The sequence below is a fragment of the Lissotriton vulgaris genome, chromosome 12 (assembly GCF_964263255.1).
Source record: "Lissotriton vulgaris chromosome 12, aLisVul1.2, whole genome shotgun sequence".
In the NCBI taxonomy this organism is placed as follows: Eukaryota; Metazoa; Chordata; class Amphibia; order Caudata; family Salamandridae; genus Lissotriton; species Lissotriton vulgaris.
Genome location: NC_141700.1, coordinates 152825436 through 152839971, shown reverse-complemented (window position 1 = coordinate 152839971; position 14536 = coordinate 152825436). Strand labels below are relative to the sequence as shown.

At 44.7% G+C, this 14536-nt stretch overlaps 1 protein-coding gene across 1 annotated transcript in view; it reads right to left on the bottom strand.

Annotated features, from left to right (window-relative positions):
* The window catches only part of TTC24 (tetratricopeptide repeat domain 24), a 221743-nt gene that overhangs the window by 57275 nt on the left and 149932 nt on the right, over positions 1 to 14536 (bottom strand). Inside the window, exon 8 of the mRNA XM_086947643.1 lies at positions 3608 to 3727. Within this exon, the coding sequence (XP_086803769.1) occupies positions 3608 to 3727 (120 nt within the window). The remainder of the gene's footprint in view (positions 1 to 3607; positions 3728 to 14536) is intronic.

Below are 14536 nucleotides of genomic sequence, written 5' to 3'. Positions count from 1 at the left end.
GTGTAAATCCGTTCAGTAGTTCCTGAGAAAATCAAAATTAAAATCATAGATATATCTATGGCTGCGCAGGATCCGCGCACCCTGCCGAGCAAGAGCCGTATGCTAATTGGCTGTCAACACTCCAAAGCAGGAAGTGTTGGCAGCCCTCTTGTGCCTCGGTAGAACCGAGGCACAAGAAAGCAGAAAAACAAACGCACAGAATGCAAAAAAGGGGCAGGGTAGAAACACCCTGCCCCCCTAGGCCTGCTCAGGGGGTCCCACAAGGACCCGCGGCCCAAAAAAGCATTTAAAAAAAATATATCGTCGAGATTCGCGCACCCAGCGCGAATTTCGCCCGAATTTTTTTATAAAATGAAGCGCTTCTTTGTTCATTAGAAGCCCGGGGGCAATACTTGTTATGTAAAGGGGGGCCCAGAGGGGCCCTGGGGACTGCCACCCCTGGGGCTTTTGGAATTAGGTGGGGGGGCTCTCAGCCCCCCCAGCCCCAGGGACCGCCACCCCGGGGCTTATTTACATTGGACTGCCACCCCTGGGGCTTCTTTACATTAGGTGGGGGGGCTCTCAGGCCCCCCCAGCCCTGGGGACCGCCACCCCGGGGCTGGATTAAATTAGTTCCAGGGGCCTCTCAGGGCACCCCAGCCCCGGGGACCGCCACCCTCCAGGGTTTTCAGAAAATAATGGCTGGGGGGCTCACGGCCCCCAGCAGCCCCTTGGGACCGCCACCCCTCGGGGACCGATCTAATTTTGATTGCGGGGGGCACACGCCCGGGGGACCGCCACCTCCCCAGGGCTCTAAATATTTAGATTGAGGGGTCCGTGATGGACCCCCCAGCCCCAGGGACCACCACCCCCCGGGGCTTTGAAAATGTGAGGAGGGGAGCAGCGCGGCCCCCTCCTGGAGCCATTGATGGCCCTGGGACCGCCACCCCCCAGGGCCGGCTGCTGCAGTGTCCCAGAGTGCCTACCCCCGGGACACTGTAGGGGGGGAGCCTCGCGGCTCCCGCCCTGTCATTGCAAACTGCTTTGCTTCATTGAAGCGAGAGCAGGGAAACCTGTTCCTGCTTCAATGAAGCAAAGCAGATTACTTTTCCACATGGGGAGCAGCATGTTAGCTGCTCCCTATGTGCAAAAGCAATGCCGGCTACCGCAGGATGCCGGGAGCCGGCTGGGACCGTGGGGGAATTGGGGCCCCCCACCACGATCCCCAACGAAGAGGGCCAGCCCCGGGGGATGGGGTCCCCGGGGCTACAAGTGGCCCGGGAGGAGGGCCACGCGCCCCCCCTCCCCAAAAGTAAAAAAAAATAGAAAGGCCGGCCCGGGGTATGGGGTCCCCAGGGCCATAAGTGGCCTGAGAGGGGGGCCACGCGGCCCCCCTCCCCAACAGTTAAAAAAAAGAAAAGGGTCATGCCCCGAGGGATGGGGTCCCCGGGGCCGATTAAGGCCTCGGGAGGGGGTCACGGGCTCCCGTCCACATTTTTTTCATAAAAATAAAAATAAAATAGGGGGCAGGCCCTGGGGGACGGGGTCCCTAGGGCCAAAAAAATAGAAAAAGAAGGGGGGGGGGGTACACTACCCCGCTTCTTAAAAAAAAAAAAAAAAAAGACTGGCAACGCGCCGGAGTCAACGCCCCCTCCTTTCATTACTCTGCAAACGCGCCCCCTGGAGCGTTTGCTGATGGGGAATGTATTCCCCTTGAATACTGGGGGTCCCTGGGGGCCAACTAGCCCACCAGGATCCGCCAGTATGCGCCAGGGGGCTGCGTTGCAGAGAGGTGTTCTGAGGCCACACCCCTTTTTACACCTCTCTGCAGCGCAGCTCTGTGGCGCTTAGTGGAGGTAGCTGGTGGGCTAGTTGCACCCCAGGGACCCTCAGTATTCAGGAGGAGTTAATCCCCCAACTTAAAAAGCGCCATGGGGCGCGTTTGCACAGTGGTGAAGGGAGGGAGCGGGCCTGAATTCACATGTGTGCAAACACACCCTATGACGCGGTTTAAGTTGGGGAATTAATTCCTCGTTAATCCTGAGGGTCCCTGGGGGCCACCTAGCCCACCAGGTACCTCCAGTAAGCGCTACGGAGTTGCGTTGCAGAGTGTTGTAAAAGGGGCGTGGCCTCTGAACACCTCTCTGCAACGCAGCCCTCTGACGCATACTGGAGGTACTTGATGGGCGAGTTGGCCCCCAGGGACCCACATGATTGAGGAGGAATTAATTCTCTAACTTAAAATGTGCCACAGGGCGTGTTTGCAGACATGTCACCTCAGGCCACGCCCCCTTCCTTCACCACTGTGCAAACGCACCCCGTGGAGTGTTTTAAGTTGGGGAATTAATTTTCTTTCAATACTGAGGGTCCCTGAGGGCCAAATAGCCCAACAGGTGGAGCTGCGTTGCAGACAGGTGTTCAGAGACCACACCCCCTTTTACACCTCTCTGTGGCGCTTATTGGAGATACCTAGTGGGCTAGCTTGAACCTTGGGACTCTCAGGATTCAAGGGGACGTTTCTCCCAACTTAGAACGGCCACAGGGCGCGTTTACACAGTGGTGAAGGGAGGGGACGGGGCCTGAGGTGACGTGTGCAAACAAGCCCTGTGGCGCATTTTAAGTTGGGGAAAAAATTCCTCTTCAATCCTGAGGGACCCTGGGGGCCAACTAGCCCACCAGGTGCTTCCAGTAAGCGCCACTGCGCTGCGTTGCAGAGAGGTGGTCTAGGCTGTGCCCCTTTTTACAAGTCTCTGCAACACAGCTATGTGCCACTTTCCAGAGTATCAACTAGAGAACATTGGAAGCTATCTCTCCCTCTCCAATGAGATAGTGGTTGAAATAATCCTATTCTCTCACCCAGTGAATTGTAATGGAAGCCATCCTAGTCTTTTGCTCCGAGGGGACTGCAGTGGAAGCCATTGGAATCTATTCTCACAAAAAGGGAGAGCGAGAGACTATAAGACCAGTTGCGTTCTCCCAAAGTCACTATTCACACACAAGAGCAACTAAGCTAAAAAGAAAGGATAGGGACCCTGTCCAAAGAGAATTCCGCTTCCTAGTACGACTCGAGCATCCAAACATATTGGAGTACAAGCCTCACTCATTTGATCGTACATGCTTCATAACTGGTGCCTATCGGCACCTTGGTAGGGTTTTACCACAAGGGTGGATTCAACCAAGAGAATGGGAGTTCCTAGATAAAATCTGCCTAGATAAGCAAGGATCCAGAAAGCGAGTAGAAAGTTAAAAATACCTACAGTTACACCCAAAGAATTCCTTTATTCATGGGGTACCACACTACCAGGGTGTGGATGGGAGCCAATTATGCAGATTTCACGATAAAGCGAGTGAGGTGTCTATTCCAATATCTTTGGATACCCGCGTGATACTAGGAAGTGGAAATCTCTTTGGACAGGGTCCATATCTTTTCTTTTTCTATTTAGCCAAGTGGCTCTTGCATGTGGATAGCCATTGTCCTCTACCTCATCCAAGAGAGAGGTGGGGTTGTCCTACTCTGTAACATGGCTCATAGTGTGATGTAGAAACCCTCCTACTCTTCCTCCGGAGGAGAACAAAAACCAAATGTGTGCTTGCTACAAGAATCAGTCAAACCTCAGCTTCTACTTACAAGAGGCCCAGCTGCGATTATCCCACCACCGTGCGAGCAGCGGCTGTTCATCGATAGCTTGTACTGTAGGGCATCTGTCAGCTTGTTTACAATTCGCTCCTGTACGGCTTCAGACACATCCTGCAAGACAAAGTAACAGTGCTGACATTATTTGTTTGGTGATAAACACCTACGATTGAGCTTCTCTGTGTGAGAGATTATTTTAAATACCTCTTATCAAATGCCAATCTTATCCTGTGACTTCCTTTAACCGCATTGCTGCTGCGGTGATTTTTGCGCTGTGCTGCAAATTGCCATTTTGCTGGTGTCATGACGAGCTCAGCTCGTCATCAGCACACGACACCCGTGGGTGATGACGAGCTGAGCTCGTCATCAGCATCGAAAGGGTTAAAAAATGAACATAGCAGAAATTAATTCCACATGACAATCTCCACTCCACACCGCCGCATATAAATGTTAATCAAGGGATTTCACAATATATAGAGTAGCTAGGAGAAGCAATTAGGGATAACAAATGAATAAATAAAAAAATAAAATTTATTACATGTGGTATTAAATGGTCTCATTTAAAGTCCTCTATGGCAGATGTTCCATTTGTAGTGGTGATAGAATAGATACCTCCACCACACCGGTAGAGCTTAATGTGTTTGAACAAGATTTATAATTTAGACACTAAAAACTTCAGAGTAATTAATTTAGCACTGTCTGCGCTGTCTTCAGAACAAGAAAATATGGCATTAGATGCTGCAACGTATCAGACAAAGACCACAGCAATTACATGAATACAAACAAGACGTTTTGCCTTGATAAAGCCCTTGGCCTGCTGGCCGTACAGGTGAAACACGTGTCGGCTGTTCTTTCTCTAGCTGTACTTTTGAATAATAATAAATACAGCATATTATGCTTTAAAAAGTACATCGGATTTTGTGAATTATTACTCTTGTTACTATTACCTGGATATATTAGGCACACACCTTTCTCAAAGCACACTGCAACATATCAGGCCTTCTCTTTTTAAAGGGCTAAAAACGGAATGGGAATGTTAAATTCAACACCTATTGAGGTCTTAATGTATTAGAAATTAAGGAAATGCCTCCTTTTGTATGGTCACCTCCAACGTTTCGACTCTGAGAGTGCACTGAAGCCTGCTAACCAGACCTCAGTGCCTGTGCCCCTACTTTAAACTGTGTATGTTTGATTGGTTTATACCAAATTGGCATAGGCTAACTTACTTGTAAGTCTCTAGTATATGGTACCCGGGTGCCCAGGGCCTGTGAGTTGGAAGGTCACCCCAGGGACTGCAGCACTGATTGTGCCACCCTCGGTGTGACAAGTAAAACATGGCTCCTAGTCTGCCAATGTAGACTGGAAGGGCAGTTTTGAACTGCTAACTCGACTAAGGGCTGGTCCTCCTTTTGGATGTACACAAGTCACACCTCAGGGAGGCCTAGCGAGCCCTAGGCAGGGAGTTGTATATTGTAAGGTGGAACATGTGTTTTACATGTTCCAAGAGTAGAAACCCACAATTGTCATTTTTACTGTGAAAAAGGATGGGAGCCCCATTGGTGAATGCAGAGCTCCCATTGTAAATTCCTGCCTCAGCAGCCCTGTTAATTTCTAACTGGGTCTACTAAAGTTGATTCAGTAAGGTCTCAAACAACTCGTTACACTAAACCCAACTTGATGGTGACGTCGGCATTAATTTAACTTGTTGCAGTGTGCTTTTACAAAGTTGCCACTTTGTTGCCCTAAATCCCATGGGCATTCACAATTGCATGTCCCAGAGACAGCCTTCTGCCCTCCTGGGGAGACGTGTAAATGACTCCCAGGAAAGAAGACAATAGCAGCCTTCGCGACAGAGAGGTGTTACCTCTCTCTGGCAGGAAGCAACTTGGTGCTAGCCCAAAAGGCAAGCTTCAAATGTGAAGACACCTTTGAGGAGCATATGGGGAGCACTTGGGAGAGGAGCTGCCCTGTTGTTTAGGTAGACAGGCTAGCACTTGAGTAGGAGAGGGAACACCAGTTGCCAAACTATTTTTCAAGGGGCGTGTAGCCCCCATAGTAGCCCCACTTCTGGGTTGGTCCCGGGAGCTGTAGATGCCAATAAAGAGTTTCTGCCATGTTGTAAGTAGGCAGAAAGCTGCATCCTGAGATCGCCAGATGCCACACTTTGTAGGTAGTCGTCATAAGGAAAGAGGGAATCTGGTAGCCCATTGGCCACCAACCGCATCATAACCTGAGGTCATTTTCGGAGAATAAAAAGTGTACCCCTGGCACCCAACACTCAGATTTCGACAGACTGGAGAAGAGGGCCGAAGAAGTACTGCCCTGCTGTGCTGAGGAACCCACAAAGAGAGGCTGCACCAGTGTGGACTGCACCTGCGGAACCTGGAGAATGGATTGTGCCTGCTGTGTTCTGCTCATGGGGAAGTCATCTCTGGAGCCCAGTCAAAGCAAGAGATCCAAGGGCTGGTTGGCTGACCTCCTGTTCGCAAAAGCTGAAGAAGCCTGTTGGGGCAAGTTGGTAGCCCAGATTTTCGTACTGCCGCCACTTGCCGCCGTGCAGCACCAGAGCCTAGAACTCGACACTCAAATTAGCACCAGAGTCTGTTGGACTGGGGGAGTTGTAGGAGTGCAGCTTGGTCACCCAGAAGACAAGTTGTTGCCCAGGAAAGGATTAAGGTGTAAATGCGATACTGCGCGACTAATAGCCCAGTGGTGACTGGACTTCAACCAAAATTGAGAGGACTTCGAGGGACATCAACACTGTGGCCAGGCCTGCCTCACCAAGTCTGTGGACCGAGAAGTAGCTGCAGTAAGACCCCAAAGGACAGCATTGCGTCCCCACCATCCTTGATCATCTTCAGCATCATGTATCCCTTGCATCAGGACCACTTTCATAGGAACCTTTTCTGAGGACATTGCTGGTCTCCCTGACTGGTTCCCTCCTGGAGTTGGTTGCATAAAGTACCTAAAAGTAACCGCATTGATACTTACCTATGTTGTTTTTAAAAAACAATTTAAGTGCCAAATTTGTTGAATTTGCCAATGCTTGTTCAACGTTAAGTGAAAAAGTGCATATTTACTAAACCTTATATTTGCTGTATCTCTGGAATGCTCCCGTGGATCTTTTCTTTGTAATGTCTAAAAATCCAGTCTATTTTTATAAATTGGTGCTGGTTTTCTTGAGTGTCTGGTGTATTTCTTCAAATAATTTGGTGAAGTTTAAAAGCTTAACATTTGTTCCTTTGAGTATACCTTGCTGCACAGAGCTACAGCTACCCAGGGTTGGGCTTACAGTTTAACAACCAAAACCTACTGGTCCTGAAGGGGTTGGAAAGTATATCACACGTTGAGGTCGCCCAACCACACCATAGAATATACACCATTTCCTCACACCAAATAATTCACAAAATGTTTTCAGCATACAACTAAGAATTGTGTGTGGACAAAGTGATCCTAGCATACACAACATTCTATTCTGATTGTGGCAATATGGATATATGTGTTCATACTTATCAGTCTCATAAGCAAACTTGACACATAAGAGCCTTATGTCTTTATTGTACATTTTGATTACATTATAGGACACAGCCACACGAATAAGTGAGACAAGTGTTAAGGTGATGAAGAAATGGTCATCATTCCACCTGGACATTTACATAGTCGTGAGACAATGGTTGAGATTTAGAGATTTGCAGTTATGTTAACTCCGACATCTTCCAGTAGCTGCAGTAAGTCAACATTAAGCTGTAGCACTCCCAACAAAATTACTGACTGCAAGCTGCAATAGTGAGGTAATAAATCCTTCTGTAGTAATCCTGCTGATAATGAATTTACCACATACATCAGAAATCTGAAGACTTTACCTTAGTGCCCAACTCAAATGTAATCCTATTTAAAGAAGGAATGGATAATGCTTGTGGCACATTGTATTACACCCAGTCTTATTTTGTATATCTTCGCAATAAAACCTTAACAATTTTATTCAGAGTGGTGTGCCAAGTAGACTAGAGGGATCAAGTGCTATTTCTGATCAGCTTTACAGCTTTCACTATTATGGGTTCAGAGTAAACTCGATTGCAAAGAGGGTTTCCAGACATTATTCCACATATAACTGAACATTTTGGAAAGAGAAAAAAAATATGACCCAGTAACTTGCACCAAGAGTATTTAACCCAGTTTTGTGAGTCAATACAACCACAGCACTTCAAATGCAACCATTACTTAGCAAACACATAGTAGAGTGTTTCTATTCAATTGGGAACATTTATGTAAGCTAAAAGAATGACTGACATGATTTGATCCTGTTTTCTTTGCCCCGAGCCTTGCACAATGGTACCCAAATATAAGATGATAGCCTTCAAAAATCTGTGTCAGCAAGCCCAACACATCATGACCCTGTCCAAATACAATGGCTATTAAACATAAATGCAATGTCTTATTTGCTAAATCTTAATCTATATCTTTCTAAAACAGCTTGTTCTTCCTGTATTCCACATTGATTGTTCTCTTAGGCCCAGATGTAGGTAGCCCAATACTGGTCGGTAACGGCCCAAATTACCGAATTTCGGCCGTTACCAACCGGTATTGGGCATTTGAGATGTAGGGGCCAAATTTAAGGATTCGATAATCTACCGAATCGGTCATTTAAGGAATCGGTAAATTACCGATACCTTAAAATACAGATTCAGTAAATTACCGAATCCTTAATGTAGGGATCACTCAAGTGAGTGCATTTCTGAATTATGGATTCAGTATTTACCACCAACTAAAAGTTGGTGGTAAATATCGAAAACCTTTGAAAAAGCAAATTTGTGCTTTTCCAAAAGTACCATGTGGCAGACATACATGTGCACCCATGCACTATTCAGGGGTGCAACAGGGTGTCAATGTGACACCCTGCCACCCTGCCACCCTTGTAAGTCTTCCCCCTATTACCGATTCGGTATTTACCGAATCAGTAATTCCCATTTATTCCTATGGGCCTCCATACCCATAGGAATGAATGGGAATTACCGATTCGGTAAATACCGAATCGGTATTTACCGAATTTTACCGATTCAGTAAAATTTACTGAATCAATACCTACATACCATTTACCGATTCTGAAATACCGAATCGGTAAAATTAGGTATTTTAGAATTGGTAAATTTGGATTACCTACATATGGCCCTTAGTTACTTTCATGACTCCCAGCAACATTATTAAAGCTGTCCTCATCTCCCTTTAATGATAGTATGTAGTGCAATTCTAGACTAGATGACCACCTTGGGTGATCCAGCAGTGGGGAAGCAAATGTACTTAACAAGCAACACATTTTATACATTTTCTAAGAGGGCATGGAGACTGAAGAATATTACATTGTCAAGCTCTGCAAAAATCCTTGCCTAACCGAACCTGCCTCGATTGTATGTCTTTCACAAGAGCACACACGTCCTTATGAAGGAGCAACTTACTTTGAAGACACACCCATGCAATATGTGACATTTGGAATCAAACTTAAGATTTAATTCTGAGCTACAGATATACATGGTCTTTGAACCAAAGCATCCTTTACTACTTTAGTGGAAAATGCATGATTTGCCACTAAATAATCGGTTTCTTCAGGGCATTAAAATCTGTTGAAGGAGTGGGAAAATAGGTACTTTAAGTGGTCTCTTATTTAACTTATTATACCCCCAGAAAAACAAATGATCCTTTCAGGTAAGTTAGGTATTCCAAAGGCATGCAATACTGCTCACAAAATATATAGAGTGTACTCTTTCTGCTCTGCTGCCAAATGTGGGAATGATTCAACTGTATTTATGATTTTCTTTTCTTCACATTATTCAAAGATTTTAGTTAGTTACAATATGGGTGTTTACCATTACAATTGGATTTAGATCGTTGCAAACGTGTTTCTTATAATTAAAGTGTATACAAAACAATATCCCAAATGGTATTATTAAACACGTTAGTAAACAATACTTGGTAAGGATATCCATACAGTATTATCCTGAAAAGATCAAGGAGTCAGTTATTTTGTTCATGGTAGTTCTAAAAAGCATCATTTTATATTTATAATTCAAAGAAAAGGGGGACAGATAAATACAAATGGTTACAGCACTGTGTGAACAAATAAACAAATAGCAAGCTGGGGGTCGCGTAACTAGTTAGCCTGGAGGAGTCTCGTTCGTTATCGGAATTAACCAGACAAATCGCTCCACCAACTAAGAACGGCCATGCACCACCACCCACAGAATCGAGAAAGAGCTATCAATCTGTCAATCCTTTCCGTGTCCGGGCCGGGTGAGGTTTCCCGTGTTATAATTAAAGGCTTTTGGAATATTGTGCTTTTGTTATCCAGGAGAAGTCCTTCCAAAGGAATTAAGTATGTACGACTGTGTGTCACTATATAGATGCGTTAACGTCAACCTACAAAAATGTTGCTTCATTATTTTGCATAATACTACATCATCTAGGTAAGTACACTGTTACTAGGAAGTATGTTACAGCCCCCTCTTACTAGATGTGGCTCTCGAGATTTTTAGGTATAGACAATATAGAGTCTTGTTTATGTGAATTTAAAGGTGTTAAAACACGGTAGATGGGCAGACGTTTTTGGGCCCCTGTTACGAAGTGGAGGGATGACAGAATCTGAACCTGGATCTGCACTATATGACATATTTATTTGTAGACAAAATGTATTTTATCCCCACATCATGAATTGTGCTTTTACGTATTTATATCTGAGTGTTATCTCTATGTAACTGTATTCCTGTGTCAATTGTTTTAATGCTGTGTTTGTGCTAAATCAATTGCAATGTTCTTTTACTGCACCGCAACCTTCAATAAAAAATAAAAATAAAAAAATAAAAAAAGTACACTGTTACTATACTTAACTCATCATCTACTTCCCCGAATTTACTTTATGATGTACTGGTTAGGTTGCTATGCTATACGTAATGTTTTTGGAATATGGTATATTGCAAGCAATATAATAAGGATATACCACAATGTGACGTGTATTTATATTTTTAGTAACATAATCTACAAATTCATATAAACATTTGTAATCCTTTCACTGTCTTATAAATTTATTTTGAAGGGTTTGTATATTTGAATATGTACAGCTACATTTTATTTAATAAAATGTAATGTATTAAATTGTTTTCCTTGTGAAGGACTATATCGATTCTATTTAAATAAAACGTGAAATTTGAAATGAATGCTTCATTTCGGATCCATGAACAGGCAGAAATTGATTTGTTTAATAGAACCCTACACAACATCTGCATTTGCTAGTAAATACTAGTTTAATAAGAGCACACTGGCCCAATTCACTAAGCTTTTTCTATAAATAGTTGAGCCTCTGCTCAGGCATGACTTATTTATTTTGAGAAGTAAGACATGCTCAATTACAGATCAAACTTATAATGAGCCCAATTCACAGAGCTATATGTGAAAATCACTTTAGTTTAGAAAAGCAAACAGAATTTTGTGATTCTCAAAAGGTCGCTTTAAATGTTGGAAAATAATCTTGTGTATGTAAATGTACGGACCAAATTGTTTTTCGACCCAATCCATCCCTGAAACAGAGTTAGGGCTTCATTTATTTAGCGTTTTGCAGTCAGGAACTCTGCCAAAACGCCCGCCAAACTCGCGGCTCGTCCCCTCTATTTGGTGGTGGGTGGTCTGTTATGTTTCTATCGGCTACTGGCCACTGGCTAATCCGGTGGAAACCTTACACTGATGACCCTACATAAATACCACATTCCTTCCACCCAATCTAGACTGGATGTTCTAATGTACATTTTATTTTGCTGGAGACTGCCCGGAAAAGGCTGACCGTCCCAAACAAAACACCCTGGAAGAAAATTCCCAGGGTGTTGTAGTTATTCGTGTTTTGTTTTACAAAAACACACTTCCACTTTGGGAGTTTCTTTTTGTAAAACAAAAAAGTCTTACTGAGCAGCCACAAGAATCGTGGCGCCCGCCCAGCAAACTTTCAGAGCTTGAAGGAGGCCACCCTGGAGGTGGATCCTTTGATGGCATACAGTTATCTGCCAGGTAGGCAGAGATATCTAAATATGGTGCGCTCTATGTCTGCCAAGTCAGCGGGGACATCCCTTTGCTGTTCTAGTGGAATGGAGTACCGCCACCAGGTTCTTAATGACCACCTTAATCTTGTAAAGATTAGAAACAAATACATTCCTAAATTGGAAATAGGAATGATCCCCCCAAAAACAGGCGAGGGTGTAGAAGTGGTTTCTCCAGAGTGACAAGTATTTTATCTCTGGAAAAAAACTGAAAAGCTGGGCAGTTGCATATATTGGAAAGTTCTGCCCCAAGCACTGCTATACTCTATATACAAGTATGAAAGTAGAAATCAAGAGCAGCACCTTTGGTTATCTGCCGGAAACGCTCACCGTCTCATGTGGCTCTCAGGACACCCGCAGCCAGACACCATCGGATAGAGACAAGGAAATGTAAATTAAAAAAAAACAATTCAACAAGCCTTCTACATCTCTGCACTCAGGATCTGGAACAATATCTCTCTATGCTGATCAGGACTGCCACAACCCTGATGCAATGCTAGAAACGCTGGCGACACACCTCTTTAGAGAACACTACATCACAATGCAGTAACAATCCACTTCTGCTTCGGAACACGGCAACAACATGTGTTGACTGTATCCATGTGCCTTTGACACAGTACAGCACTCGGCTGCCTTTTGGCTAGATCTGCGCTATTGCAAATACCACATATTGACAAACTCTGCTCCCCATGTAATGTTTGTTCAAATTTATAAAGGATTTCCAAGAATGCACCTGCTAAACTCGGACAGCCGCAAGTTTCCAAGTTTAAGATGGGAAACCTCTAGGAATTCTAAAAATTCAGAACTTTGCACCCATGCAAGATCTTAAACCTGCGTGTACAGGTATCAATTTTATTCTAAGAATCAGGAATAAAGTTTTCTTCAGCATGTTATACACCTTGAAGTTCATGGCTTAGTGACTTTTAAACCCCCCAGAAACAAGTAGCTCCTTCAAGAAAATGCTTAGTAAATCATGCCTGGATACTGATGTAAACTTCATTGTAAGTCAAGTTCAAGACGGATGTATGACGGTACAACGCGTACCGTTACGACGCAGGTTTTACAACGCAAGTCGTTACAACGACTTACATTGGGGGAGCTGGATAGTGAATAGTTTAATTTACTATTCCTACTCCAGTCCCCGTGGATAGTAGGGAAGGAGTTGGATAGTAAATTAAACTATTCCCTATCCTGGAGCGCCCCCCAGCGCAAGTCTTTGTAACGACTTGTGTTGTAAAAGCTGTGTGGTAACGGTACCACGTTGTAAAAGATTCGTGGTAAAGGATGTTCCCCGTTCATGACAACTACTCCTCACAGAATAACCTTAGTGAATTCGCTTGGGCGATTGAATTTGTTTCCTTTTTCCACTGCAATATAAACTCTTCATGCCAGCCTCAGTCTCCATCACGGTAGGCAGACAGGTCTGGAAGGTCATATGAGGGAAACACGCATACAATTATATTGTATGCCTTAACAACGCGGTCTTTACCACGACTGCGTCTTTACCATGCATGCCTTTACAACAAATTTCTTTGTAAAGTCATGATTGGTAAATCCATATGTGTGGTAAAGATTACACCCCATCTCCCTGCCCTGAGTCCTAAAACCCGGCACCTGAAAACGACCCCACTCCCAGCCCTAAAACCACCCAATCCCCCGCCCTGAGCCCTGAAACTGGCCCCTAGCCCTAAAAATGACCCCGACCCCCAGCCCTGCCTTGAGCCCTAAAACCGTCCCCGGCCCTAAAAATTACTACCTCGCCATTAGCCCTAACCACCGGCCCCCAGCCCTACTCACCAAGCCGCATCCTGGTCCTTCCTGTTCCTTCCATTCTCCCCACCCATCAGCTCTAAATCTAGAGTGCTGACTGCCTTTACCACACATAAGCATGGTTACGGCATATGTATGGTAAAGGCAAGCGTGGTAACTCTTGTGTAGTAATGGAGCGCATGGTTTTGTACGTGTTGTAAATGTTGTTTCCTGGTCTGGAATAGAAGCGTGTTTTGCCTTAAACAAGCAAATGGCTATTGTACTATGGAAAGAGACCTCGTTAATATTGGATGAGGGCTCATGTAATCACACTGATAGAATGAAGAACTATGGGATAAATGTTAAAATGTGTTGTGGTCGCAAACGGCCCAATTCAGAGATCGACCCATTTGTGATCATAAAAATACCTTTCGCTATGTACAAATTGTGACTGGGTAAAAGTTGCTGAATCGCAATTTGGGTTTGCAATCCAATACTAACACCTTAGCTGCGGCGCAAATATCCCTCCCCAGTGCTGCGCTGTCCATTGGAACTAGTGCTGAATGGACGTCCAATGGTCGTGCGCAGCACTGGGGAGGTAGCGCTCGTGACGACCGTTGGCCGTCAGCAGCGCTTAAGAGGCTATTTAGGTATTTGGAAGGGACGTGTTTAGGAGTTAATACGGTCACAAAACGTTAATGCTTTACCTGCTACAAACATGAAGTGGTCGCAGACATGTTGGTCTGCTGACCCCAGCAGGCTGCCATCCCTGTGATGACGGCGATTCCTAGTGACTTACAAATTGCGACCTCACTCATTAAAATTAATGAATTAAGTCGATTTGCAACACACTAGGAATTGTTCTTTTGAGAGCCGCCCCATTCGTACATTGGTTGGTTCAGAAAATACAGCACTGGTCGCAAACTGTGACCAGTATTTTGCGACTAGTGATATGTACAGCTGTCTCTAAAAGCAGGATACCGAAGGGACTTTGGTATGGGAATTTTAAGGGCATTTGCATGGGGAGCTGTTGTGTTAGTATGCCTATAAAGTACTTTAATTACTCTAAAAGGATTGGTATTATGTCTTTGAGTCATCT